General features: G+C 37.5%; 1 protein-coding gene across 3 annotated transcripts; it reads right to left on the bottom strand.

Moving 5' to 3' along the window:
• Positions 1–29: 29 nt before the first annotated feature.
• Positions 30–27,665, bottom strand: mtus1a (microtubule associated tumor suppressor 1a). Of its 3 annotated transcripts, none has more exons than XM_028460340.1 (15): positions 27,546–27,665; positions 17,882–19,217; positions 17,383–17,605; positions 16,531–16,752; positions 15,005–15,097; positions 14,464–14,547; positions 8,420–8,619; positions 5,231–5,297; positions 2,889–3,103; positions 1,797–1,902; positions 1,565–1,638; positions 1,380–1,475; positions 1,078–1,194; positions 860–957; positions 30–502 (listed from the first exon to the last, which is right to left on the bottom strand). In XM_028460340.1, exons 2-15 carry the CDS (start codon positions 19,100–19,102, stop codon positions 274–276), a joined length of 3,045 nt encoding a protein of 1,014 aa, XP_028316141.1. In that variant the 5' UTR covers positions 19,103–19,217; positions 27,546–27,665; the 3' UTR covers positions 30–273. The 3 variants fall into 3 exon arrangements, with proteins under 3 accessions (XP_028316141.1, XP_028316143.1, XP_028316144.1); XM_028460342.1 differs by lacking the exon at positions 27,546–27,665 and adding an exon at positions 21,783–22,052; XM_028460343.1 differs by lacking the exons at positions 14,464–14,547; positions 15,005–15,097; positions 16,531–16,752; ... (1 more) ...; positions 17,882–19,217; positions 27,546–27,665 and adding an exon at positions 12,900–13,413.
• Positions 27,666–27,848: the final 183 nt, after the last annotated feature.

Genomic DNA, 27,848 nt, shown 5'->3' with positions numbered 1-27,848 from the left:
ACTGAAGAAAATATGTCAAAATACGTCACTTAAGATTTTATATAAATCTTTATTTATTCACATCTTAAAGTATAAAAAAGCAAAAGGCAAAGAACAAGGTGGCCTTCCATATAGAGTGCTTCTGTGCAACTTTTAATTCAGTCTATAACGTGTCTGCACACGGTGTCATCTGAGTGAAGGCCACAGTGTTGTTTAGCTGAACAATCAGAATCTCGAATTCCAGAACGGACAAATTAAACTAAATTCTGCTTTATTGGAGCAGGTGCCACATTGTTATCTGGGGGAGACCGGGGAGCTGGAGAAGAAGCCTGAGCTGGGGGGGGCCTGAAGGTTGAAGGAGTGCGAGGGTGAGCTGGAGGTTGGGGACACCTTGCGGGGGCTGCTTAGGTCTCCGTTATGGAGCTTCCATAGCAGCTCCTCGTTTTCCATGGACAGACGCTTGTTCACCTTGGACTCCTTCTGAAGCGTTTCCTGCAGCATTGCCTGTTCACTGGAAAGTTGCCTGAGTTGCAGCAAACAAATTAAAATCACCATAAGTTAAAAAGGAACTCAAATTGTCCTGGAAAGAAAACAGTAAGAGATACGATGTCTTCATGTCACTTTGCATATTATAGAAACCTAAGAGTTAAATATTGACCATGTGCTTTTGAAATTATCAAAAAGTGACATCAATGAAAATTAAAAACATAAATTAAACCATTCACTTCTTCGTATGAGTACAATGGCAAAGTCTGTTATTGATAATTGTTTATGCTAACTTTAGTTCCAATGTTTGAGCTAATCTATGATAAATAGTATTTTCAGTATAATTGGTGGTTAGTTCCTTAGTTGTTTCCATCTCTAGTGTGTAAATGACTACCTTGACAGAGCAGAGTGTCTCTCCATGCGGGCTTTAAAGTCTTCATTCTCTTGCTGCACCTTCCTCAGGTTCTCATCCAGCTTCATGTTTTTCTCCATCTGGGGAAGAGAAAACTAGTTTAAGATTTGGTTTATTTTGGGGGAACTTGTTGATTGTTCTAGAAATGTCTATTTATTCTGTTGCCCAACTATCTTTTTTTTATGAGCCTGCTCTCTCACCAGTATGTCAATCTCCATCAGCTTCTTCTCCTGTTGGTGGAGCTGTTTGGTTTTTATATCCAGCACTACTTTCAGGCTTTCGAGCTCCTGCTCCAGATACAGGGTGTGAAGGTCCTTCTGTTTGGGTAAACAAACATAAAAAGCTATTTCGGGCGAGAATTCTGCAGCTCGGGCCTAAAAATGTCATGTAAGCAAACCACAGTCCCCTAGAATAAACATTATATCCTGTGTCAGGTAAAAAAAATTGTTAAAAATCTCACTACGGACTGAGTTGTTACTAATGCAGCTTTGTTTTCTTTTACCTCACTCTTTTCTGCCGCCTCCATCCTCCTGTTCTCCTCTGCAGTCAGTTTCTCTATCAAGTAGTTATTTTCCTCAGTCAGCTCTTTAATCCGTCCCTAAACATACACAACAACCAAGTCACTGGTAGTGGTTCACTGAACTAAACAAAGACGCTGGTCTATAACAGTAGTGATGCTGTACTCACAGACACATTAGCTTCAGCTTCTTTCAGAGTTTTGTCTAAAGACTGCAGCTCCTCATCGTGAACTCGTCTAAGCTCTGAAAAGTAAACCGGCTTATAATTAAGACTTGTGCAAACTGACGCCACAGCCAATAATAAAATGAGGATTATCGTTCCACAAAAAAATTCTTATGCATTACAATGCTTTAGTGAAGTACAAAGAATACATTTTGCTTCACAGACTCCCTTCACTGACCTTCCAGAGACTTTTCATACTGTCCTATAACACAGTGTAGCTGCTCCTCGTAGCTGTTCTCCAGCTCCTGCTTCATCACTTCATGACTGGCTTTGAGCTCCGACACCTTTGAAGTCAGGACAGAGAAGGTTAATATTCAGCAGCCAGAATTACATATGAATAATTTATCACGTAGAAGAGTGTTTCACAAATCGAGGTACATGGGGTACGAGAGAGAGAGAGAGAGAGCGAGAGAGAGAGAGAGAGAGAGAGAAGAAAATTAACAAATGAAAGCCTTAAAAATATATGGTTTTATAATGTTTATTTTTAGTTAAAAATGACAATCATACTAATTATTACCAGCAACTCACAAAACAACCACAAAAACACACAAAATAAGAGAAAAATATACTGAATAATAAAAAGAACAGACAAACAAACAGAAAAAAACCCAAAACGACAACAAAGACATTAAATGAGAGATAAATACATAAGATCACTACAAATTATACAAAAAGAAACATACAAAACCACATAAGAAACAACCAAACGAAACCAAAAAACACAGAATAATTTAAATAAATAATACCAACAATGCACAAAAATGACAACAGAAATATGAGAGTAAGCGAGAAATACTGAATAATAAAAAGAGCAGACAAACAACAACAAAATACACAAAAAGATGACAAATTATTTTGATAAGGGTCAGTCTCTTGGTCCCACATCAGGCAGGAAATGACCGTAAATGATAAAACTGAAGAAATAAATCTATTCAGGAGGCAGTAAATATAGTTTCATTCCACTTATTTACAAAACAAAATTTTTTAAAATATGTTATCACTCATTTATTCCATCATTATGCTCTATAGTGGTTTTTTCACAGAATTCGGAGCCAAATGTTATCGTCGGTCATAGGAGGTACTTGCATTCCAAAGTTAGAGAAAGGGGGTACTTGAGCAAAAAAGAACCACTGACGTAAAATATAATGCATCAACATTTTTCTTCAAAGAAGCAGTTTCCTAAAAATGACATTAGATTTTCCAACGTCCACCCACTGTTACACCTACAAAGGGATCAGCTTCCTGTCAATATGAAATCATGAGTACACACCTGCTGCTGCATGAGAGTCCTACACCTGTCGGCCTCCTCCTGGTAGCTGAGATGCATCTTGTCCCACTCAGCCTGGTAGAAGGTCTGCAGCCTCTGCTCCAGCTGAGCCAGCTCCCTCTGGTGCTTCCCTTGTACTGAGTGCAACGCATCGTCCAAGGCAACACGCAGCTCCTCTTTCTCCTTTTCCAAATGTTGTGATGAATGAGTGGAGCAGACTGTGAAAGCAGACAGGAACATTTTACTGAAAGTGGAAAGAAACCATTTCCTATGTTTAGTCCGTGTCTGTGGGCTGCAAACAACAAAAATCTCTAAAGTAACAATTTGCAATGGAAACACAATAATGTAGATTATGGAGCCTCTGTTAGTAGATTATATACAGTTGTGCAGTTTACATACATTGGCAGATATTACAAAATGTGTATACAATGTTTTTTTGCAGGTCTTAATGCACAATTTGGAACTTTTTTTCAGAAATCAGTGACTTGATGAATAGAAAATGTGACATCAGTGGATTAAGTGAATGTGACCCTGAAGAGACCCACATGTACAAAAGAGGTACTGAGGCAATACGTGATCATGCTGTGTTTACTGAAGTAAATATGATGACATATTTTTAAGATAAAGACTGAAATGGGTTAGAAAGTGGCCTGAGTCAGATTTAAAAAATAAATAAATAAATGTTTCCATCCTGTTAAAGAAAGTTTGAACAGCACCAATAGTAAAAAATGGTAAATGGACTTGATTTTATATAGCGCTTTATCACCACACTGAAGCAGTCTCAAAGCGCTTTACACATCAGCTCATTCACCCAATCACTCTCACATTCACACACCAGTGGCACAGGACTGCCATGCAAGGCGCTAGTCCACCACTGGGAGCAACTTAGGGTTCAGTGTCTTGCCCAAGGACACTTCGACACATATTCAGGTACTGGGATTGTACCCCCAACCTCTCGATCAGAAGACGACCCACTACCACCTGAGCCACGGTCGCCCTAAATCCAGACACATATGGGGTTAAAAAAAAAAAGGATTTGGGCCGCATTTGTCTGCAGTCTGAACGTAGCTGTGTCAACAAAATAATTGAGTTTTTAATCAGACAAAGATGCACCATGAAAAAAAGGACTACAGCAAAAGAAAATAAAAATACTGAGGATTAAGGATGAATATTTTTTTTTGTTTCTGCAGCTAAAAAGAGCAAAAAAGAAGTTGGAAATAACCTTTATCAGGACAACTTCTCTGCACTTTGCAGCTTATCTTTACCAACCAGTGAAAAACAGAACCAAAGACCATAAGAGTCTCCAAAACGGTTTCCATATTTGTAAAACCTGTGCTTTTGTTGTTCTTCTGTAAATCCTCACTGCTTATCAACCTTGTTCCATTAGGAGGCGTTCACATCTGCTCTGAAGTGGGTGAGGGAATGTGAATCCACAATCTGTCACCTCTTGAAGTGGCAGCGCACTAAGTGACTTCCATCAGGTGCCACAGAAGTTTAGTTCAAACTTAATAAAAAAAATTACTTTTACATCTACAGAGTTCTCTGTGATTTAAATAGTCCACAAAGCATTACTTAAATGTGAGTACAAAACAATCCTGAGGCCAAATATTATTCAATTATAGACAACACAAGTAAGAGTATGACGTTTCTCTATTTAAGTAATTATAAAGCACTGTAAGAGTCAGAAGATTCACCTTATGACCATCCAGGAATATAAACAAACATTTTTCAAAGTCCTGACTATAGTGATGACAATTACAGATCATGCAAAGCCAACACTAATGCTAACATTGATGATCATAATAAGTGTGAAGGTCTTGTCAAACACATTGATGTGTCTGAGGGGTTAACATAAAAGGAAACAGATTACAAATACAAACAGTGCCTGCAGAGATCGGGCTACTACACATAGCACTAAAGATCCACTTAAGGTCGGCATAGATTTCACAGGCACTCCACTGGGAAGAATGTTTAGAGCACAACTACAAACATGGTCAGCATTTAAGAGCAGTCATGTGGAAGTCCCGAGGCCACAGGGGAGGAGCTAAAACCTGACTGTTGCCCTAAAGTAAGAAAGATTAAAGGTACTGTGTGAGAGCGTCTTTGAGCATGCAATTAGGGAAGGACGGCACATTGGTCATTGCTTATCCAAAGGACGTGAGATTTTTTTTACTTTAACACTGTTTAGTAGAAGGAAATATTTGATTGAAAGACAAAAAAGCACCCACTTGCATACTAAAGTTAAAATAACTAAAGCCTGAAATGCTTCTAGCAACCAAAGAAAGACAAACACTGCACTGGGAATGGGTAAAATGTTAAAACAAAACCAATATGACCCAACTTACCCAGCTCTCCTTTAAGACCAACCAGTTCCTGGGACAGCTTGCTGCACTGGCTGGTGGCTTCATCCCGCTGCAGGGAAAAAATGTAAACAGTCAACCACGTGTTTAGAAAACAGAAATGATTTGAAGACGGTAACAAGCTGATTCATTTGATGATGTGTCACCAATGACAGACTATTCAGAAAAGATCCAAATCTGTGCACAAAACAGCAGAAAATATCAAAATAGGACCACAGCCTGTGTTAACTGGTGAAGGGTAGAAGAAACAAAACATTTACAAACACTGTTACTTGTCCACTTTACAGCAAAACAAGCAGCTTCATCACTGCAGAGCCTCAGAATTCAAATTGGGAAACTCGCAATAACAGCCTGACAGTTCTAACACTACTTCACATGGTCTACATCATCTGTTCACATTACATTAGGATAAAAACAACCAGTTAAGAAAAATTATGAAAGCACAAAGGTTTCTACTCCGTCATTGTCGTCTTCTTTACTGGAACAGTGCAGACAGTTACCCTCTCTTCAGTGTTGGCAGCCCTCAAGCATGCTTTGCTGCCAGAACAGCCCATGGTCCAGGCTCAGCCTGAGGCTTGGCTGCTGGAGTGTCCCACCTTTCTCCAGTGGCTTTGTAAAGCCAGCCTTCCAGAAGAAAACATTGGTCCAGGTGGACACACCACCTCCACCCACACTGCTCTGACTACATCTGAGGCACGACTAAATAAGAAGCTTCACAAGCTGTGGTGAGAGAGTCTATTACCGTATTTCACCTAAAGGAAAAAAAACAAAAGGAGCAGAAGGGGGCAGGCTGCAGTGTGCCTGAGTGTGAGAGCAGCCTCCTCCTCAGTGAGGACAGGTCCCTTTAAGACAGCACTACAGGCAGCGAGAGGACAGCAAACATAAATCGTACAGGGCTGTCTGCCATGAGGCTGGTGGAGCAGGTCTAGTGCTGTGCAATGACCTTATCCAAAGGGATCCGCAGAGGGGCTTCAATACTACCATCCCCCACCCACTCAATCAAAAGGGATCGTACGTATCAAAAACTGTGTCCGCAGTATGATCACAACCTGACTCGTCTTTTCCTGAGCAGATGATCCAACAACTGATCACATTTCCAGCTTGTGTCGTAACATAAGCACGTTTTAATGATTTAGAAATGTGCCATCAAAAAGGTACAGGGTTTTATTTCCTCTCTGTGAATCTGGCATCTATTCCTCACATAGAAAAGTATCTGTATAATGAGTAGAGAAGTCCCTTGTGTATATCTACATGATCCCATATCAGGTGTAGAATAACATATGATGGTGAATTCAGATCAATGACTAATTGCTACAGGTCAGATTGCAAAATAAACTCAGCAAGAAAGTAAAAATATGTTGCTCTCTAAAGAGTTAACATCCAATATATTTCACTTTAGTAAAAGGCAAACAGATCCTTCACTTACTCAGTCCACCTAAAGAAAATCAATATAACACTGAGTTCTTCATGCTTCATGTTTGGTTGTTTTTCATTTCCACATCAAGGCAACAGCTGTGAAACTCTCACACTGATGGCAAAGGTCTGCGTTTGTTTGAGTACGGGTCAGTAAAAACACACCAGTGCCTCTGTTTGTTCAGCCTACATTTTAAATTCATGAAATTATGTATTTATACATTTCCTCTAAGTCCAGCTTACCCTTCATTAGGGAAGGCTGGTGAGGTTCAAAGCTAAAGTCAAAGTAAATGTATTCAATTTTTTTGCAACATGCATAGCAGTCATAGACAAACATATGTAGGTTTGAAAGAATAAGGTCAGTCTCAAAACACAATTTCATGTATCTTTTTTAGGCATTAGGACTTAAATTAGATATGAGCAGTAGAGAGAAATGCACGCTCATGGGCCATGTCAGTGGGAGGGAGTTGGACAATGGCTTTTTAGTTCAAGAGGAACCAGCGTGTTTTTATTATTTGTTGATGTAATCCATTTCACAACCTTGCCGCCTTAACAGAAAACTTAAAACACAAGGGACCTGGAATCCCACACAGTGCCACAGTCGCCTGTGAGAAAAATAGTTGCAAAAGTCCCAATATGTTTAATATGAATATGTTATTAAGACCATCTGAGCAAACCAGTCATACTCGTGTACACAAGAATTCTAAGCCAAATAAAAAAGGGAGTGTGGCTATCTGGTTCAAACAACCGGGTGAAGACGCAAGTGCTGCTGAAAATAGCATGAACTCATCATCTTCATCACAGTCACACACTTTAGCATTTCCCTTTATGTGTTTCAAAACATTTTAGTTCCCGTCTTAACAACAAATTTAGCGCAGTGTCATATGATACATATGACATACAAGTTAATCATGTGATTGTGTTAATCATGTTAACTTGATCAACTACACTGTTACCTGCAATACCAAAACTAAATTTAGTGTATATTGTCAGTTTAGTTTTAAATGCACTGTAATATAAATAAGTGGAATAACTCAGATGGGTGCTTATAAAATATGTATTCATTTTAACCAGAAGCTGAATGGTACACACACGCATACACACACACACACTTGCCAAAAACAAAAAATATATTGTGAACCTCTGCTACATAGAAAATACATAACAGGCAAGTTTTAGTGTTGATTTTTTCAAAACCATAGTTGCATTTCATTTATGCTACATTTGTTTGGATAAATCGTTCACAGTCTGCGGAAGTATCTGTGGACGAGTTAAATAAATCAGTGAAGTATTATTTTACAAATTAAATCAATGGAGCTGTAACTTATAACCTTTATGTGTCAAACTCAAAGACTGTGGGCCTAATTCAGCCCTTTATTACATCAAATCCAGCACCCAGGCTGCTTATTATTATTAGGTCGTTATATATACGGTAACATTTTAAAACAGGTCTGTTCTAGACTGAGCTCGGTTTGTGAGTGCTTTGCTTTTGACCAGAATATTTGACATCTGCGAGTCATAATTTATATCTATAAAACATTGTGAAAATTGTATGTAATTTATGTAATGAAGTCAGTTGTTGTACTACCAAGATCATTTTAATGCTAAAGATATACTGTTAATGTGACAGTAATTAAGTACATCCGTTGCCAACATGAATAAATTTACAACAGATGAGTCAAATGGTGTTTTTATTTTGACAAATCTATTGCAGAGTGTGAACGTCAGTGGTATTCAGCAGTAATAATAATAATTTCTTACCTCAATCAAAGATTGCTGCAGAACAATAGCAACCGCCTCAAATCTGAGGTTACTGGCAGCCAGGAGTTCTTTGAGATGCTGAATGTCGTTATCTCTTCTGTCGGTCTCTGGGGTATTTGGTCCATTATTTTTCTTTGGTCGGGATGTTTGCTGCTGCAGGGGTTGCTGTTCAGAGCTGGCCTTAGATTTATTCTTGTCCACTAAAAGAAGGCATACATTTGGATTTGTTAGGACTCTTGACCATCAACAAACTCCCTTCCATAACCCATGCAGGCACCCTGACAACAGGCTTTCATATACAGTACACAGAGCCTCAGGGTTAAAGTCTGCTGTCTAAAACAGATCAGCCTGATGATTTGCAGTAACACTCCTGACAGCGTTTCTATTAAAGTGGATCCAAATAACACAGTAAATTCTACATATCCTAATTCATCCTACCGTTAAACAAGAATTGGTCACACGGACAGTTTATTTTAGCATGGCAGGGCTACTGTAGGTTTGCTTTACAACTTTTCATCACCGATACATAATAGCAACTATTAATTCAAATGGAGAACATGTTGTTTAACGTGCTACAATGTCAAAATAATTACACTCGGCAATACTACAGTTTTGTAAAGAGCAACAGATAGGGACAATAAATAACACATGTAAATCTCCCTTTATTTACCTCATCCTCTGAATAATGCAGTGGGGACAGTCGGACATTAAAAACACCTGCTTTAATGAGTGGCATATACCAAGCCAGCAGGAACCTTTTGGGCTATATGCTGCTCTGTTCGCCTGTTTGTATTACAGCTGCAACAGGCAGTTATGCATAATAAGCAAAACATTGCAACTACTGACGTGAGTTGGTACAACAACAAAAAAAATTACCAGAGAGCACTTCGAAAAAAAAAAATCTGGAGTGTAGCTTAGTTATTAAAACCAAAAGAAATATCTAGTCAGAATAGTTTCCACCACATCATTTGAACAGACATTTAAACCCAAGTAAAGCTACATCTAGATGCTTTCTGGAAAATCATTACAACACTACAGCAGAGGTGGAAAGAGTACTAAAGGTTTGTACTTGTGTACAAGTATTTAGGTTGCTTGAATTTTACTAAATTAGTACTACATGTAGTAGTACTCGTACAAAAGTACTTCTCTTAAAAAAAAAAAAAAAAAACTTATGTAACTTTCTACTAACTGTTTTTTTGCATTGCTAACAGCTATACAAATCTGTTCATTAAATTTCAACATTTAAATAAATTTTTCAGTCAAACAAAGTTTAGAAATATGACACCAAGGCAATTTGTTTTGTAAAGAAATATTAAAAGAATGACTAATGTTTCTTAACCTGCCTAGAACAGTTCAAACATTTTCCATTGCACTGCAAACAACATGATTGAAAGTGTCTTAAACTATTGGACAACACTTCTGAACCTTTTACTCCATTTCAGCAGGAGCTGGTTTTCTACGATCAGTGTCACATGTGCTGGTTGTGATCATCGAACAGCCTTATGCAATGACGCAGATGAAAGGTTTGAGAATTAAACCACATTGTGTGCGTAGTCAGTAGCCACTCATTTTAAATTTAGTGACATGGTGTAGATTGTGCTTAAATATGAGTACAATTATAGTCTTGTAAATGGTAAATGGACTTGATTTTATATAGCGCTTTATCACCACACTGAAGCAGTCTCAAAGCGCTTTACACATCAGCTCATTCACCCAATAACTCTCACATTCACACACCAGTGGGACAGGACTGCCATGCAAGGCGCTAGTCGACCACTGGGAGCAACTTAGGGTTCAGTGTCTTGCCCAAGGACACTTCGACACAGTCAGGTACTGGGATCGAACCCCCAACCTCTCGATCAGAAGACGACCCACTACCACCTGAGCCACGGTCGCCCTTATATAAGTTAGTGCCCATGAAATGTGCCTTATTTAGTTATAGTTATGTGAGTAATACTAATTCAAAACTTCCATCATTGTATCCCAGAAAAAAACTAATGGCTGTAACGTAGAACACTAATAAATCTGAAACCATGTTTATGCCAAACAGTTCAGGAAGGACAACTTCTGACAACTTTGAGAACCCTGAAAGATGACAAAAATATCAATAATTAATAATTAAAAATCTCTAAATCAGGGGTGTGGCATTTGTCTTTTAAGATGTCATGGTACTTGTAATCAAAGTATGTTGGAGCAAGAAAAGAGGCAAAACATTGCAGGAAAGATTAAAACCATTTGAATTTCCCCGATCTAAAGGCACCCTTATTGTAAGTGATAGCAATAAATTGTAAAATTTATAAAACAAAACAGAGAGCTATCTGTGGTGAAAGCATACAGATGCCTTAATGAATAACAATGTAATACAAAAGGTGGCTTAAGTTCTCTCTGCTTCCACATCCGTGTGTGCAGCTTCTATTAAAACGATAATCACGGTGCCAAAGTAAACTGTAACACAAAAGAGAAACCCAGCCCTCAAGACAAAGAAAGATGAAAGAGCAGGGGAGGTTAATTCCAAATTTGTCAACAACTTAATTTATTGCTTTCTTTCTATCAACTAAATAACTTCTCATTTAAAAAAAAAAATGAATACATAGGAAAAAATGTATACACGCATGTGCTTAAGCAGCACGTTCACGCACATCCTAGTGCACAACTAGTGTATCCGTTAAACTTTATTACTGAGCAAACACTGTACGCAGGTACAGCCCCTTAAAGTAAGTGTTTTACTGCATGTTATTTAATTTGACAATTGTAAAATGATCCACCCTGAGGCTGAGAGTGTGAAAGAACTATAAATGTAATTCTCTCCACAACTTTGCCCCCCTCCCCCCTCCTCAACATTTAATATCTTCTGCTCAATGTTTTTCAGAGCCATTAAAAGATGAGCTTTATAGTGGTGGATTAGGGTTAACTTTAAAATATTTCCTTGCCACAGACATCCATGTGTGTGTACAACTGGCTGCTACGGTTGGGTTTCCACTCCATTCAGGCTTTAGGGATGTCCAACAGGTGACGTAAGATTGATCAGCTGGGGTTGGTGTCAATTTCCCCACTCAGCAATCCCTCAATTCGTTTTTACAAAAAGTGGGCCCAATAAAATCCAGAAAATCTGATCAGAACATAACTAATCTATAGCTTTTGAAAATAATACAAAAAAGCTGACAACACACCAAGCTAAGCCAAAATCTCCCTCTCCAAATGTAGCAGGAGAAAACAAGAGCAATGAATAAGACCTTTGTCATCTATGCATCTAGTACTTTATGCAACTAACTAAATATAAAACACATGCAAAAAACAAAAACAAAAAAAAAAATATATTCGACACGTGCATGCACAAAAACACTTTCTACTGGTTTTATTACTAGTGCCATCATAACTGGTGTTTCTCAGAGCTATAATGCCCTCTGCTGGTTTGGTCAGATAACCACTTAAATGACAGAATGGATAATTAAAACGTCTGTGCTTCCAGAATGGCAGTACTCTCTACAAACAAACAATTCTCTATAGGCTATTACAATAAAGTCAACAAAAATGTCACCGTTTTCTCAGTATAACCATTATTCTAAATATGAACCAGAGCATTAGGCTCACTGCTGACATTTTATTTAGATGGAGAAAGAAAGTGTCCAAAACCATGAGTTAACCTGAAACGCATTCATGCAGAATGTCATGAATGATTCAAAATAGTTGAGCATGAATTATAAATTGTGTACAATCTGAAGAGAAGTCCACTCTACATTTCATCATACAAGGCAAGACATATGTGCTTTACCCAAAGGAAGATGTAAATGTCACCATTTGGACGCTGCTGCTCCATGACAATAGAAAAACTGAAGCTATTGCCATTAATGTCTGAATGCAGACAAGACTAGAGGACAAGTGTTGCTCGCATTACATCGACACTTTAATCCAGGTCACAAACTCCCTGTCTCCCTCTTAGTCTTGTACACTTAAAGAGAAGAGATACTGGTAGATTTACTGATCTATGGCATTGTGCTCAATACTGTGTAGAGATGTCGCACCACTGCACAATGCATGACTGTTGTGAGAATCACTTACAATCAAGCACTTGTAGTGGTGAAGTCATACAAATTGTAGTGTAAATAGTGAGGAGTTTAAAAAAAAAAAACAGAACAGAAAACAAGATTGCTCACTGTATTGATGAAGAAAATGGGGAAAAACCCACAACAATGTTGAGTATTTTCTGGTATTTGAATGTCTGAATAATTAAGAACTATTTCAAAGATACTCCTGCTTGGAGCCACGAATTAAGATCAAAATATGGTGAATGAGACTTGAAACTCCATCGTTGCAGACCAGTAAACAGCCACACTAAAAATAGATTTCAGAACATGCCAACAGTAAACAGCTCCTGTAACAGCAAACATTGATAATCACTGCTTAATATTACAGCACATCGATTTAAAGAAGTTGGAACACCTTTTAAGATTTATTAAACAATCAAAATAAATCAACAGACCTGCTTTAAAAACCACGGTGCTTTTCCTGAATCCTGACAGCAACTGCAGGTTTCGAATCAATCCCTTGGCTGTCAGACGCACGTGGATGTTTGAAAGGGAGAGCTTCGGCGACCATAACATGTCTCAAAACACTTTGGTAAAGCCAACAAATACTTCAAATCAAAAACCAGAATCCTATAGATGTCCAGCAGCCATCTTTCTTTCTTAGGTTAAACAAGCCTTTGGTAAGGAAAGCGTTGATCAAGACGGGAACAAAATAGTTGAATCGATTAAAAGCAGACGTCACATTTACTCCAAATCTGTCTTTGGCATCCAGCCCGGTATGGCAGATCTCCAAGCTTAAAATTAGATTCAAGCGGTGAACACTCCAATAAACAGAAAGGGTCAAAGGCTAGACTACAGTATGTAGCACAATCTGATAAGATACGGTAGGGTGGATTGGGAAAAAAAAAAGAAAAAAATAATTTAATCCTCCTGGTAAAACCAGCCTTTGTCTCTTCTCCAAATAACACAATCTATCAAGGCAGAGAAATATAGCATCCCTGAGCTTGATGGCAGCGCTGGAGCAGAGCCAGGAGGCAATAGGGAGGGAGATGAGGGGGTTGGGACTGGTGGGAGGGAGGAAAAAAAAAAAAAACTGTGGGTGGAGCACAGCATAACTGCATCCAATGGGATTTCAAATCCTTTTTTTTTTCTCTGCGTCACCAGTTGTTGGATGGCAGAGGATGACAACCTCATGCTCAAGGCAAGGTTTGTATGAGAAAAGGAACGTAACATCATGGCTAGCATGGCTTGCTGACACAATGTGTCCTTGGCAATGACTTTGCAGTACACAGATGTTATTTATTGAAGCACATGTTTCCAATGACATATTTAGAGAATACACCAGCCAGGGATTCAACTCTAAAGGTCATAAACATATATACAGTATAATATAGCATAATTCAGAAAGAGAGCACCAGACTGACTAAATGAAATTATAAATATATTTTTTGTGTAACAAAACAAATTACATAGTATAACATTACATTTTGTTCAACAGACGTCTTCTCATTATGAATTAATGCAGTTGAAATTATTTTCTACAACAGTGATTCTCAAAACACCTGGCTTCAGCAGGTTATGACACAAACGATGGAAAAAAAAACTACATTTTCAAACGTTTGATGAAAAACAAAAGCAAAAGCTTCATTTTAACCATGTAGGCTATAGTTTTGATACACACACTCAGGAAAAAAACACAAAATGTTTTCAGTTGTTGTTGGTAGAGGTGTAAATTTATGCACAACAAATACTTTGTCAAAATAAAATATTTCATTTGTCCGCAAATAAATAAAAACGGGTTTATGACCCACTTTTTTCTCTCGACCTATGAGCTGTTTTGTTCTACAAAATATAAAGACAGGGGAGACCAACGCTCTTGGTAGGCAGAGATAATGTTTTCATTGTAAACTTTACATTTTCACATTTTACATTTTCTTAAAAAAGGCTGAACTAAACCGTGCCAATATTTGAACAAAATTTCTGTTTTATTTTTTTTTAAATGGAACGAGTTAAACTTACCAGGTGTGCCCAGAGTTGGTCGAACATATCTTGCAGACGCTGTCCTTCTTAGACTGCTGGTTGTTGAATTGGAAACCACTTTAGCTGTAAACAGAGCAGGCTTGTTTGTTGTGTTCCAAGCTGACAATCAGATGGTCCAGGCAAAAAAAGCAGTTCAAGGAAATATAACCCATAATGAAGCAGGCATTTGTTCAACTGACTACCAAGCTCAGAAATGGTTGTATTTCTAAATGTAGTCTTGTCAAACAAAAATTAGCAAACAGTAAACACTGCTGACCACTTTGATTTAATCACAATCAAAGAGCTTCTAACAAGTGTTGACTGGCCAAATAGCATCAACATGTACAATGAGTACTGTTTACAGCTGATTGACTTGGGACCCTCTAAAAGCCCTATTGTTTAATAGGGGTCATTACTTTAATTGATTAATAGAGAATACAATTCATTTACATTCACAGACATAAAAGAATGATTAAAAAGTGAATGATTAAAAGAAACAACTAATTACTGTGCATAAGTGAATTAGTTAGTGAACTCTTACCTGTTCCATTGTTTGGCCTAGTGGTTGAGATGAGCCTTGCTTTAAAAACTCCAGATTTTAATGGAAGTGGTTTAGGAGTTCCTCCTCCGGAGACTGTAACACAAGAGGACCCAAGTTAAAATTTTGTACAGATACACATTTTCTTGATGTAAATGCCAAAAAGACCCCCACCCACCCCCGCCTGCAAAAAAGAAGCAAAAACCTTGATGTAGTCAATACTCGTCGTCACTAAACACAACACCTCTTCAAATCCCAAACTTTTGGTTTAGTCATTGATCTTTCAAAGATGACATTGTCTGACCAGATAATGGCCACCTTTTCAAAAGGCTCCACCCTTTTGTTCTTTGATATTTATGATAAATCAATTCACATGAAGCAGTAAGTAATCATAGAAGCTAAAATACAATGTTGGTGTCCTACAAAGTGAAAGATAAAGCAAGTGTCAAAATCCAATTTCACTTACTTCTCCAGAGGTTTCCCTTTATTCCATTAAATGCAGCTAGCAAAGGAACGATACAGAAACGATAAGATCCAATGAGAAAGCACGTAAGAAGTGTAAGGTCACAGCTAGTAGCCGTACTCCCTTCAGCAAATACAGACGAATTATTAAAAACAAGAGCTGTAGATTCAGTCCAAGTACAACTTCGTAGCTCAGTGTAACCAGCCATTGGTTTTTATTTTTTAAAAAAGTAATCCCAGGTTTTCTCTTTGTGTCAGTCTCAGATTAAACCAGAAGTGGATGTCTGCTTTCTCTCCTCTAGGCAATGCTGTGTGAACTAGAGTGGAACAGAACCTGTCGTCATAACAACAGCACGAGAAGGGGGGTCCCCCAGTTTGGTAGGTAGGGCAATTCCACCAATCAGAGACCTGCCTGCTGTTGGTTATTCAGAGGATAGGAGCTGGTTTTGCATATGAAACACAGGCCAACTTGGATGGACATATTTCTTCTCTATTAAATCTGTCACTCTTCTCGCCCTTTCTGTGTTTTTATTGGAGGATTATCACTGACTCATTTAAAATTAAAATGTTTTGTCATAAAAATTCAAATGGATATTTATTATAAAGATGAAATCAAACCAAAAAAACTGTTCTATAATTTTACTAATAACATCTGATGTATATTAGTCGAAGCCAGATGTAATTTATGGCTTTGTTTTTGGCTATCAGTATATTACCGTCTGATGTTAGGAATTTAGAGGCTGCTCATTCCCACTGATCATGTCATTTGGTCGTACAAAACTACAGTTCAGCTCATTTAAACAGATTAACTTCCTAACTCATACATTGTTTTTTTTTGTTTTTTTGAGTTAAGGCTTAAAATTAGGGAAAGATTTGCCCAAGAGGAGATTTATATATCAAGGCCAAGGCTTAAACTGGGTCACCATCTAGACAGAAGCCCCTCCCCTGGTCCAGATGTGTCTTTCTAAATCCCATAATCTGTGGCACAAGCATGGAAACGGCAGCAATCATGATGACCTATTGTACATCCTAATGTAATGTCAGGTATAAATGTGTGTTTGACTGACCTTTTGTATTCTCATTGCTCTGAGCAAGCTCATTGGCTTCAGTGGAAATTTTGGATGTTCCCAGGATCTTGCGTGGTAGCCGGAATGAAGGAGTAGATGGAGGGCCATTAAGAACAGGGTGACTAGGTGTTTGAGGAGGTCGGGATTTATTCAGCTGGAGCTTGACACGAGGTGTTAATGGGTTTCCCAGCGCTTGCTTCTCTGATGGTGTTCTTTGATGACCTGGGATAGAAATTAAATCATCAATAGAAGCACTTTTATGCCTTCTTTAGAAAAGTCAATTTTTCTTTGAGATAGATACCAACAGATTCAATAAGCTAGTAGGTAAACGAAAATCTACATTTTAACACCCCATCATATAATACTTTAAGGGGCAGATTCACTACAGGTTTAGGGGTATTAAAACGTGTACAAATGACACTCCACGCTCTAATAAGGGGTACAAATCCCAGTGAATCAGAACTGCATGTCTTCAACGCGTCACAATGCGTCCACAATCCATTCAGCGTGTTTCCTTCTGATGAATATGTAAAGTAGGCAGATCTCGTAAGGGGTGCAAAAAAATGGGAGGAGGAAATGCAAATAAATTAGTGAATCCACCTCTTAGAATTTTAAAATCTAGACTGCCTTTATTTGAACTCAATTAAAAAAAAAATCTAATCAAAGTTATAAATCTTACTAGTGATATATCACACTTCAGTCAATGACTATATTGTATTTGATCAGGGTGACTGTCTCTTAAAATGGTGTTACAGTCTTTCAAACAAGCTGCATTGAGTTGTTATCTAGTGGATTAGAAGCACTCGTCACTCGTTCAAAAAAAAAAGAAAAAAAAAAAAAAAAGACTTCTACCTGTGCTGCTCTTTTGCTTTGACTGAGGTGTAACACCCCCTTTAGATGTCCTGAATTCAAACTTTCCCAGGGTTTCCAGTCTCAGCCTGGTCGATAGACCAGTGGCTTTTGGAGTAGCAGCAGAACCTTGATGTAGTAGGGATCCTCTGGTTTGTCTAGGGGATGAACACACTTGAAATCTACCCTTGCTTTCCTTCCCTGAAGCACATTTGCTTGCCTCTGCCTGCAAAAGATAAGAAATTTGATTAATTGATTAGTGTTAACTCTGAATAAACCCATTTACAAAACCACAGCTTTTCATATTGGCAATTATCTGATTTGACACATCGCTGTTGAAAAGGGAAGAATTATTCAGAAAAAACAATTAAATATAAAATATTAATGTTCTCATGAGTTGATTCCATTATGGCTAATGCAGCAGATTTTGTGTCAATATACTAATAACATTGGCTGAAATCAGATGGAATTTCATACTTTATATAAAAAAACATCTACTCACCATTAGGCTCATCTTTTTTACTTCTTTCTCATCATGTGGTACATCTGTTTTGTTAGGCTGTTGGATCTTTTTTCTATGAGAAGCATCCAGAGCTGCTTTTGTTTGGATACATGGAGTGTCAACGTTGGGGATGCGGAAACTCAAGAACCTTATCATTGTCTTCCTCTCCTTGGGTAACTGAGATGCAGAAGACAAACTAACAGATGAGGAACGCAAGCGTGTCCTAACAGGAGTCTTGTTCTGGCCAAAGGCTGAGCCTGGCCCAACCTCCAGTTTGTTTGAAGTGACCTCTTTAGGAGCAGCAGCAGCTCTTTGGCCACATCTACCAGAGGATTCTTCCAAAGACATCTGGCTTCCAGCATCCTGTGAGGAGATTGCTTGCTCTGTATTACAGGTGGCATACTGGTTTCCTGAAGTCGGATCACTGGCAGCTGCAAGATGGTTTGATGGAGATCCAATGCGTTTACTTTGCTCATGCACAACAGGCTGAGCACCTGTGGACTTCACGGTTGCTGGTGTAGTAGCCAATTCTGTAGGCATGCGTCTCTGTGAATCCTTTACCATCTTTGATGCAGCAGCACCGACTGCAGAGTTCCATTTTGGTTTGATAAGACTCATTTTAGCAGCTGTTACTTTGTGTGTTTCAGAGTATTTACTGTTCATATCTACGTGGGTTTGTTGATATTGTGAACCAAGTCCTGATGGTGCTCTATAGTTGTAAGCTCTTGTCATGACTTTAGATTTCACATGACTGAAGTCTGTCTTTGGAAATGTTTTAATGTCCATTTTCTTGTTTTTGCCTGCTGTAGGTGTCAGTCCAACTGCAGACTGTTTATGAGTTTCAGAGGTTTGAGGCTGTTTAACAGAGGAACACCCTGAGCTGCTTTCACTTTCTCCGTTGCATGCTATATTAAACGTTTCATTCCAGAATTCTATGCTACCATTAACAGGTGTGGCATTAAAAGTCTGATTTAAATTTACAGTGGCGCCGTAGGGAACGTCATACAGTTCTGTGGTGGTCTCATACAAGGAGGTCTCTATTTTATTGATGTCTTCAGTGTCGCTCATGTTAGAATTGCTGTTGTTGGAGTCAGGTGACACCGACATGGATGAGTTACTGTAATGACCCTCTGGAGAGAGGACGAGCTGCAGGCCTCTGTGGGAGAGAGAGACGCCGCTCTCAGCTTGGTTACTGGACATTATGAACGTCTTATTAGACATTCTGGAGAGATTAGCACCACTTCTTCACTTGCTAGGATAAAGTTCCTTCACTGTGACTTGGACTTGGGTCACTGCTCTAACGCCACCATTACATTTTCTGATCAGGCCAGAACATCTGGAAAGAAGAAGAAGATTATTTAACTGTTAGGTTGCAATTTTTTTTAAAAAGTCTACAGTGTGTTACTTCTCTGAACAGGGAATTGCTTTGATGTATCCCTCTCACAAAAAAAAAACATCAAAGTAACGACTGATCACTTCCATGCAAGTAAATATTGAATTACAAGTTTGCAGCTGTCCTTTTATTTGTGTAAATATCAGCCTACACATTTGAGAATATTTTTTCTCTGACTTCACGTTCAGATCATGCATGTGTGAATTTTTTTATTTGGGTTTAAATTTTAATTCTACAGGTTCACATTTTTTTTCCCATCATTTGTGACATGAAATTAATTTCACGTGTGTGGATTTTTTTTATCCACGAGCTCACATCACATTCTACAAGCTCTCCCATTTTGCAACATATCTACCTTCATAGAAACATTACATATTATTTCAAGAACATTTGCAGTTTTTTGACCAAAGACAATTTAATAGATTTTTCCAAAAAGTTTACTAATTAATAATAATAATTTAAAAAAAAGAGTATTCCCAATGAAAAAGAGAAAATTGTTGTTAAAAAAAGAAAAGAAAAAAGAAGGAATATAAAAAGATACACCCACTTTACATTAATGCACCATTTAAACTCATTTTAATACTCATGTACATCATGTAACAAAAAAAAACAAACCTAAGTGAACAGGTTACATTCTTACTTTTCTAAAGGTAATGGGGTGGTTAATAAGCCCAATTTCCCAATTCAATTCCAATTATTCAAGTGGATTTAAGATTGTTTTTAACAATCATCGATTTTTTTATCTTCCTTTTAACAACATTAAATGACAAAGTGTTAACCTTTTTATGTTTATATAGATAGTGTTTGTCTTTTAGTTATTTGTGAATGCAGGTGAACTGTTTAACTGCACTGAACCGTTCAATTATCTTTTCATCAGTTCTTTTGTCTGTTTTGGTTCACTGCAAAAAGACAACTACACTTTCATATTTAATCTGAACAACTACACTGTTTCTTTATTTGCCTGTTCGTTTGTAGGATCATTTCAAACATGTACGCACTGAACTTAACTGGATATGAAAGCTTGCACTGCTATGTAGATATTACTCTGTGTTAAAATGTGCCACAGAGGTGCCTCTGTTGTGGTGGCTGGTGAGCTTGGCGGCACATTCTGATTAAAGATGCATGTAGTGCACTGCAAAGCATTGGACAGCTAAATATAACAGAGGAGCTGGATCGAGGCCAACTGAACTATCGTTACAGTAACCGGTTTTATTCAATAAATTGCATCTGTCAATATTTTCTTTTAAACAAGTCAAAAAAATATTCTAGCATATTAGTGTAATTCAATATGGAAATATTATAAAACACTGTGAAAAAATATATGTACACTCGGTCAAAGTTTTAGAAAACCCTAAATTTCCAGTTATTTATTGCAAGTCCAGTCATGCAAGTCCAATGAATAGCTTGAAATGATACAAAGGTAAGTACTGAACAGCCAGAGGTTATAAAAAGGTTTGGTTACCCAAAACTGAAAAATAATGTACACTTCAGAATTATACAAATAGGCCTTTTTCAGGGAACACGAAGTGGGTTAAATATTTAAAGCTGTTAAAGCAGCAATGAAGGTTGAATCAGCCTTGAAAGCTAGTGCTACTAATTCCTACAGGTGTTCCAACTTTTCCTGGTTACTTCCACCACCCTCTGTCTGCATAAAAGCAGTGTTGGAACACACTGTAGTACCAGACCCTCATGAGCATCAGGTGAACAGTATTGTTCATAGATTCCAAATTTTTTTTTTTCAACTCAAATTGTTTATTTGTTCTAGGCTTTCATTTCAGAGTGCAATGACACAATAAAGTGAATAATTTTCAGGGGTCCTGATTGCAAATGCCCTGTCGCTTTTTGCCTTGACCTTGGAACAATACGCACTAGCAGAAATATTCACACAATATTTTGTGCAGGATTTGACATCCAGCGGTTTGCTAAACTTGTAAAAGTTAGTTATTACATTAGACCACCCATTTTACAGCAGAAAATATTGTGGCACTGTGTGATATCAATAAGTGTTTAGTTTGTGTCTATTTCCATTACAGAGGGTAACATTTGTCATATCGCGTCGATTACACCATTTTTTGCAAGAATAGACATTTCCGTCTCTCTGACCAACCGTTTACAAAGACAATTTAAATGGAAATGCAAGATATTTTCCTAAAACATGCATGTCAGGGTATATTCAGTGTCACCTTGCAATTTCTGGTGAATTTTCATTAAAACAATGAAAATAATTCAATTTAAGGAAGTTAAGTCCATATTTTCCCTCAAGACATGAGTTATGTTCTCTATTATTTTACATATTCTTCAGTATGGAAAATATAAATTAATGTTTAACTCCTGGAATTTACTGCATGTCTTGGAGGTGTGGTTCTTAAGATAAGATGTGACTGAACATAACTTGTGCAACCTTTAAATGTGTATACAAAATACAGGATTCCAGTCATGACATTGAGCCAGAAAGTTGTAAAAACACTCTACAAAAAAACAATGACACAACTGCTCTTAAGCACTTACGTCTCCTGAAGTTAGAGGATTCATTCAAAACATCAAATTCATCTGCAACTCCTGAGTTGCAGGCAGCAAGAAAATATTTCCACACTTAACTTCATGGTGAAAATCTCTTTTCGCCAGTCCACACAGCCCATTTAAACTTTTCAGAGACAATCCAATTACTGCTTTCATTCCAAAGCATAAAATCCAGCAAACTGAGCAGACAGTGAGTCTTACACCAAGAATCCTCCCATAGGCAGAGGCAGTGGTGCTTCAGTAACATCCAGGCCTGAATAAGTATGCCCTCCAATGTGCAGTCATCCCCCCCTCCGTCCCTCCCCGTGGTAACGTGACTCTACCCTTCAGGCCAACACTCGCACTGGATCTGCAGGCTAACTAGCTCCAGCTCCTGTGTCAAACAGCATCAGTATCTTCACTGCACACTAGTCTGACCAACATCCAATCAGGGAGTGAGCTCAGAATAAAGTTACTAAGCAGCAGCAAGGAAAACAGCATGTTTGTTACCTTTTTCCAAGCCAAGCCCTATGAAGGGGGCGTGGCCATGGCCCGCTACACCGAGTTGGCATTCATTGTTGCCAAGCAGCCAAAGCCAATCGTTTATGCAGGAATGGATGAGGCGTAGCGTAGAGGATAAATGAAACGTGAGACAGAATTAATCGGTCTAGAAGCAGGAGAGCGCTTTGCTGCAATCGAACTAATAACACTACAAATGTTACAACGTAATCAGCTGAAGATCAAACAGTCTTAAAATGTCAGTAAAACAAGTATTTACACAAAAACTCTAGTGTGACAAAAAAGCCTAAAGTTGTATACAACCAGCTCAACACCTGATTCCAGAGATGTGACACTGGAGCATAAGACCCCTTTAACACTCTTTCTATTTCTGCTTAATCTATATGAGAGCCTGACCCTAAGAACTACAGTATGTCTAACAGAGACCAGTGCCCGTATTCACAAAGCATCCTAAGGCTAAACATAGCTCCTAGTGATGTCACTCTTAAATAAATCTTAGAATTCCTCAGATTTTAGAGTTTTCTTAGAACGTTTCCTTGTTAGAATAAAAGTTATTCACAAAGCACCTTAGGCCTTAAGATAGCTCCTGAGGTGAAAAACTGTAAGGAATCGTGAGGACGACTTTTAAGAAGCCTAAACGTGTCTTAAACAGAAACAGAGAGAGGATGGAGAGATTTAATAAGACAGTACCGGCTTATATTTATAATAATTATCTTTATTATTATAGTGTTTCTGGTTTGTTTTTGTTTTTTTCACACCATACACCAAGTCACATTTTTTGTATTGTTTTAATTGGCAATAAAACTATTCTGATTCTGACTTCTCACACAGCTTAACGTAATAGCAGAGTGCATGGCAGCGCGATTTTGTTCGCTCCCTTGTTTGTGCTGTAATTTCTGCCCTTGCTTTGTCTGCAGAAGGTAACAGTGCTACACACTCATATCTTGTGCGCACACAGGAAAGGGAACCACACACTATTATCAGGGCAATGAGCTCCCAGCTCTGCCTCTTCCCTTGTGATGTAATCCCAGGACCCAGTTTCAAACTTAATAATCTTGTAATTCACTTTTTAAAAGAGCTCCAGCAATCACAGTAATCACTGACAGCTGTGTCTGCTCCACCATTAATATGAAACACTTAAAGCGGTAAAATTACCAATGTGGACAGTTAATAAGTAAATCAATATAATAATCGGCATGTGAACGACATTCAAACATGTTAAGATGTGGACAAATTAATAACATTTTGATGAATTAAATTAATTTCATGATTAGACATTTCTTAATGCAGTCGAGGTTTGATCAGTTGATTTTATTCTCCATTCATTACTAGGAGCACAGTCCTTTTCTTTTTCTCCCCCTCTCTAACAACCAATCACAGATTTTAGCAGACTGCATCATACCTAGCAACAGGGCCAACCACGCCTCCTCACTAAGATACTAATTTATGTGAACTTCTTGCGTAGAGGTGCTCTCAGAAACTTCCTGAATCACTTTTAAGCTAAGATTCCTTGCTGGGAATTTTTAGGCTAAATTAGGAGCTCTCTGAAAGGACTGTGAGAAGCTTTGTGAATACGAGCACAGATGTAAATAATAGAACAGTATTAGTCTTATTAGCTCCAACAGTTCTGGGAGATCAATTTACAGCTTGGAAAATCAGTTAAGGGATCATGATATGCAAGAGAATCACCTAAATAATATGAAAAACTAGAAACGGTAATTTGAAAACAACATTTAATGCACAACAATAAAGACTGAATGAATGTGTTATAGAGTTTGTTTTGGGTGAGAGTACCAGTGGCAACAAATATATTGTATAACAACTCTGGAACATTCATAGATTACATAATCTATTCACAATTTCAAATTCCACTTCAAAATCCATTGTGAGCGCATTATAACAGACCACAGAAATGGGTAACATTCTTCTTTCCCTGGCTTTACTCGAGTGACAACATATATTAGTGTCACACTATGAATGACTCGAGTTACCAGTAGAGCTATCAAAGCCACCGCTATAGTGCTGTTCCACACTGTAACAAACCAGCAGGTCAAACTGGTGGATTCAACAGAGCAAAACACTGATATTCTTACAAAGCACATGAAAAAAATAACTACTAAATTGTGTCTGAACTGGAAAAAAACATATCTATAGATGTGTAAAAAACTGTCTCACTTGTAATTTAAAAAGGGGGAAGAAAGAGGACATAGCTGCAGAAAATGTATCCAATAGATAGGTGCTCTACGGCTCTACCCTTTTTCTGCAACTAGACCCAACTTGCCATATTCTAACCTATTTTCATCACTTTTTCTTGCCATATTTTTGTCTCTTTAATTGCATTTTTGCTACATTACTCCCATTTCTCCATCAAGTTGCAATGCTCTTCTGCACATTTTCCACTTTCAGGACATTTTCAGACTTATAATACTTTCCACCAGTTTTCCTACCTAATGTTGCATATGTTGACCCATTATTGTCACTTTTAACCCATTTTATTTCTGATTAAAACAAGGATTTACATCTTTAAGATGACTATATACTATAGTGCACATAATAATACACTTTCTGAATAACAGTGGATATTACTTAGATAAATAAGCGTGAGGGTACAGTCGGGGTCCCCAGTCTCTGGCACTTTTATTTTGGGTGTCGCGGGCTGAAAAGGTTGAGAACCACTGCTCTACAGGACCAGGCACTAGGGGTGAGTATTGGCAAGGATGTTGCAATACAATACGTATCATGATACTTGGGTCACAATATGATATTATTGGATATATCGCGATATTCTACCCAGTTAATATCAAAACTAAACGTAAAGATGAAAAATCAAGTTGCTGTATATGTTCATCAGAAAATATTGATTATTCAGAGGACAATTGATTATTCAGAGGACAAATTGAGTCCGAACTATTTGCTTCCAAACATCCAATATATTATTTATTATGAGTGTTTTTGAACATTTTCACTGAAAAATGAAAATGTAGTGTTACACACTGCCATCATAAAATAAAGTGCAACAAGTTTCTTTTCAATGAAACTACTGTGTAGAAGTCTCAAAGTAACCATTACAACATAATGACGGCATTGTAACAACTGTAAGTGAGAACATTAAGGATAAGTTACTGATAATACACAAAAACAAGTAAAAATAATTTATGCTATTGTGTCAGTTTAAACACTGATCTGAACAGATTATATGAAAATAAAATACCTGTGCATACATAAATATTGCAGGCATTACATGACACGGCCATCATAGAATCAAGTGCATCAAGTAACCATTGCAAATCACTGAAAGCATTGTAACCACTGAAATATTGCACAAATACACTCATTAAATATCCCACCCGAAAAAAAAAAAAAAAATCGGTTACCAAAAAACGCAATGTATCATGAAATCGATTTTTTTTCACAACCCTAATAGGCACTTAGTAATATTTAATTGTTTCATTTTAATAATTTTCACTACATTGTCATTTTAGTAATAACAAGTAATCTACAAATATTAGAATCTAACTATTCATAATGTTCTTAATTCATTAATTTTGAAATGTCCGTACACATTGGAAGGGTCTTAACACTTATTAATGCATGGGGGGAGGTGTAAATGTGAGACAAGTAACTGTAGGAGAAAATGCTACAGAAATAGACGTGGGACATGAGAGATGTTAATGTTAGAGAAACCATTAGAACCCAACCTTAGGGCTTCCTCACAGCAAAGAGTTTATATGAGATCACATCCCCTAGTTTCTCCTGAGCAAGACTTGCCTGTTATCCTTAAGTGTGCATGGGCTTTCACTGAGTTCCTCCAAGCAATTCACAATATAAAATAATGTATGGTAGTCAGTAGGGATGTAAATATTAATTGTGAGGCAGTTATATATATATATATATATATATATATATATATATATATATATATATATATTACAGCAAAGGGCACTATCTATTTAGAATTTGAAATTCATGACGCACCATTGTGTTTTAAATCAGTGTTAAATCAGCATTTTGGCTTCCCCAAGACAAAATGAAAGAAGTGAGAAAGAAAGAACATGTGAAATCCAAGGTAAGATGGGCTCAGAGAGGAAAGGGAGAAACAAGAGATAATTAAAGTCATAGTTTGTTTATTTATATAATTTCTTTGAAATTGGATTTGTTTTAAAGTCCAATGGTTAAGGCACAAAATACATTTTCAGTTGTATTTTTTAAAAGAAAAGGAACTATTATGCAGTTTTGCATAGTTTACTGTAGAGCCAGAATTTAAATGAATAGGCTTCTTCTTCATTTGTACTATTTCTTTATTTCATTCAGGATTTATTTTTAATTGAATTGCATTGTTTTGCATAGTTTGACAATGCAAGATAAAAGAAAATAGTACAGTATTTTTATTTTTGAAGAATTTTTTTTTTTTTCAGTCATCATTTCTCTACAGTCTCATTTTGTAAAATAAATCGTGAGAGGATCGTATCGTGAACCCAGTATCGTATCAGGAGTTGAGATTATTGTGTTTATATCTCACCTTTAACACCTTTAACAATGTGTAAAAGTGCTATGGGTTAGGTTTAATTTGAAAAAGGAGATTCTCAATAAACAAGTTAAAATATTCTTACAAGATCAGCTTACAGTGAAAACTGTAATATTTACTAAATGCAAAGTTAGTCAGTGAGTTTGCTATGTCAACATTGCCTCACAGGGTATATTTGTTGGACTGATTCTGCCTGCAACAATGTAAGCAACTTTTATGAAAGTCAAGTGCTTTTTTTTTTTTTTGTAGAAATAATTGGTGTTATTCATAGACTGCCGATTACACAGATTCTATGAATGGATCCTGCTGTTTGTAGTCACTGTGCACCTGACGGCTAATCCCTGTGTGAGGCCTCTCCACTGGGCAGTTTGGTCTAAAACCAGAGCCATAAGCAAGCATGGGGGTTTCTACTAATAGCAAAGAAAACACTCTTTCAAATCCAGGCCTGGTTTACGGTTTGGTAACGGGACACCCCTGGGCACTACACCAAACCTGAATATAGAGACAAACACAGCGAGTCCCACGAAATAAACACACAAATATAACCCGTAAGAGTCAGAAATACAACAGCCAAACAAACAGCGTTTAGCTAGTTTAGTTTAGTGTACTGTACAGTGCCAAGCAATACATAGTTATTTTCTAAATACCATGATTACAGCTTTTCGTAGTCATCACATTTAAATCATTTTAAAGTTAATCATTCTCCAGAAAATTATTATGATTCTTACCGTGCGCAAAATGTACGTGAAGACAGCAGGAAACCGAGTGAGTTTGAACCGTTAACTGATGAAAAGTTAACACAGCATGCTCACGAGCTCACCTGACACGAGAGCGCGCGACAACATCGGGGGCGCGCACGTCGTCCGGCAGGTTGATTGTTTTCACCTGCGTAAAAACATAAACAGCAACAGTAGGCCTATCGCCCCACAGCAAAACTCACTGAACTTTGTATCCTGGGTGGTTAATGTAGCCATGTGGCTTGACTTTTAACACCGAGGAATACTTTAAAAACCAACAAAAAATGTCTTCAA

This window comes from Gouania willdenowi, chromosome 10 (assembly GCF_900634775.1).
Source record: "Gouania willdenowi chromosome 10, fGouWil2.1, whole genome shotgun sequence".
Lineage (NCBI taxonomy): Eukaryota > Metazoa > Chordata > Actinopteri > Blenniiformes > Gobiesocidae > Gouania > Gouania willdenowi.
The sequence above is the reverse complement of the archived record's forward strand: the minus strand, read 5'-3'. Positions and strand labels throughout refer to the sequence as shown.

Bases quoted from the DNA above. Each gene is read 5' to 3' on its own strand.
- mtus1a (XM_028460340.1), bottom strand. From the start codon at position 19,102: ATGTCTAATAAGACGTTCATAATGTCCAGTAACCAAGCTGAGAGCGGC. The intron at 5,298-8,419 runs GTAAGAAATTAT...TTTTCCCTGCAG, and splicing joins TGCAGCAATCTTTGATTGAG to CGGGATGAAGCCACCAGCCA. The intron at 1,195-1,379 runs GTAAAAGAAAAC...TTACCCAAACAG, and splicing joins AGGCGGCAGAAAAGAGTGAG to AAGGACCTTCACACCCTGTA.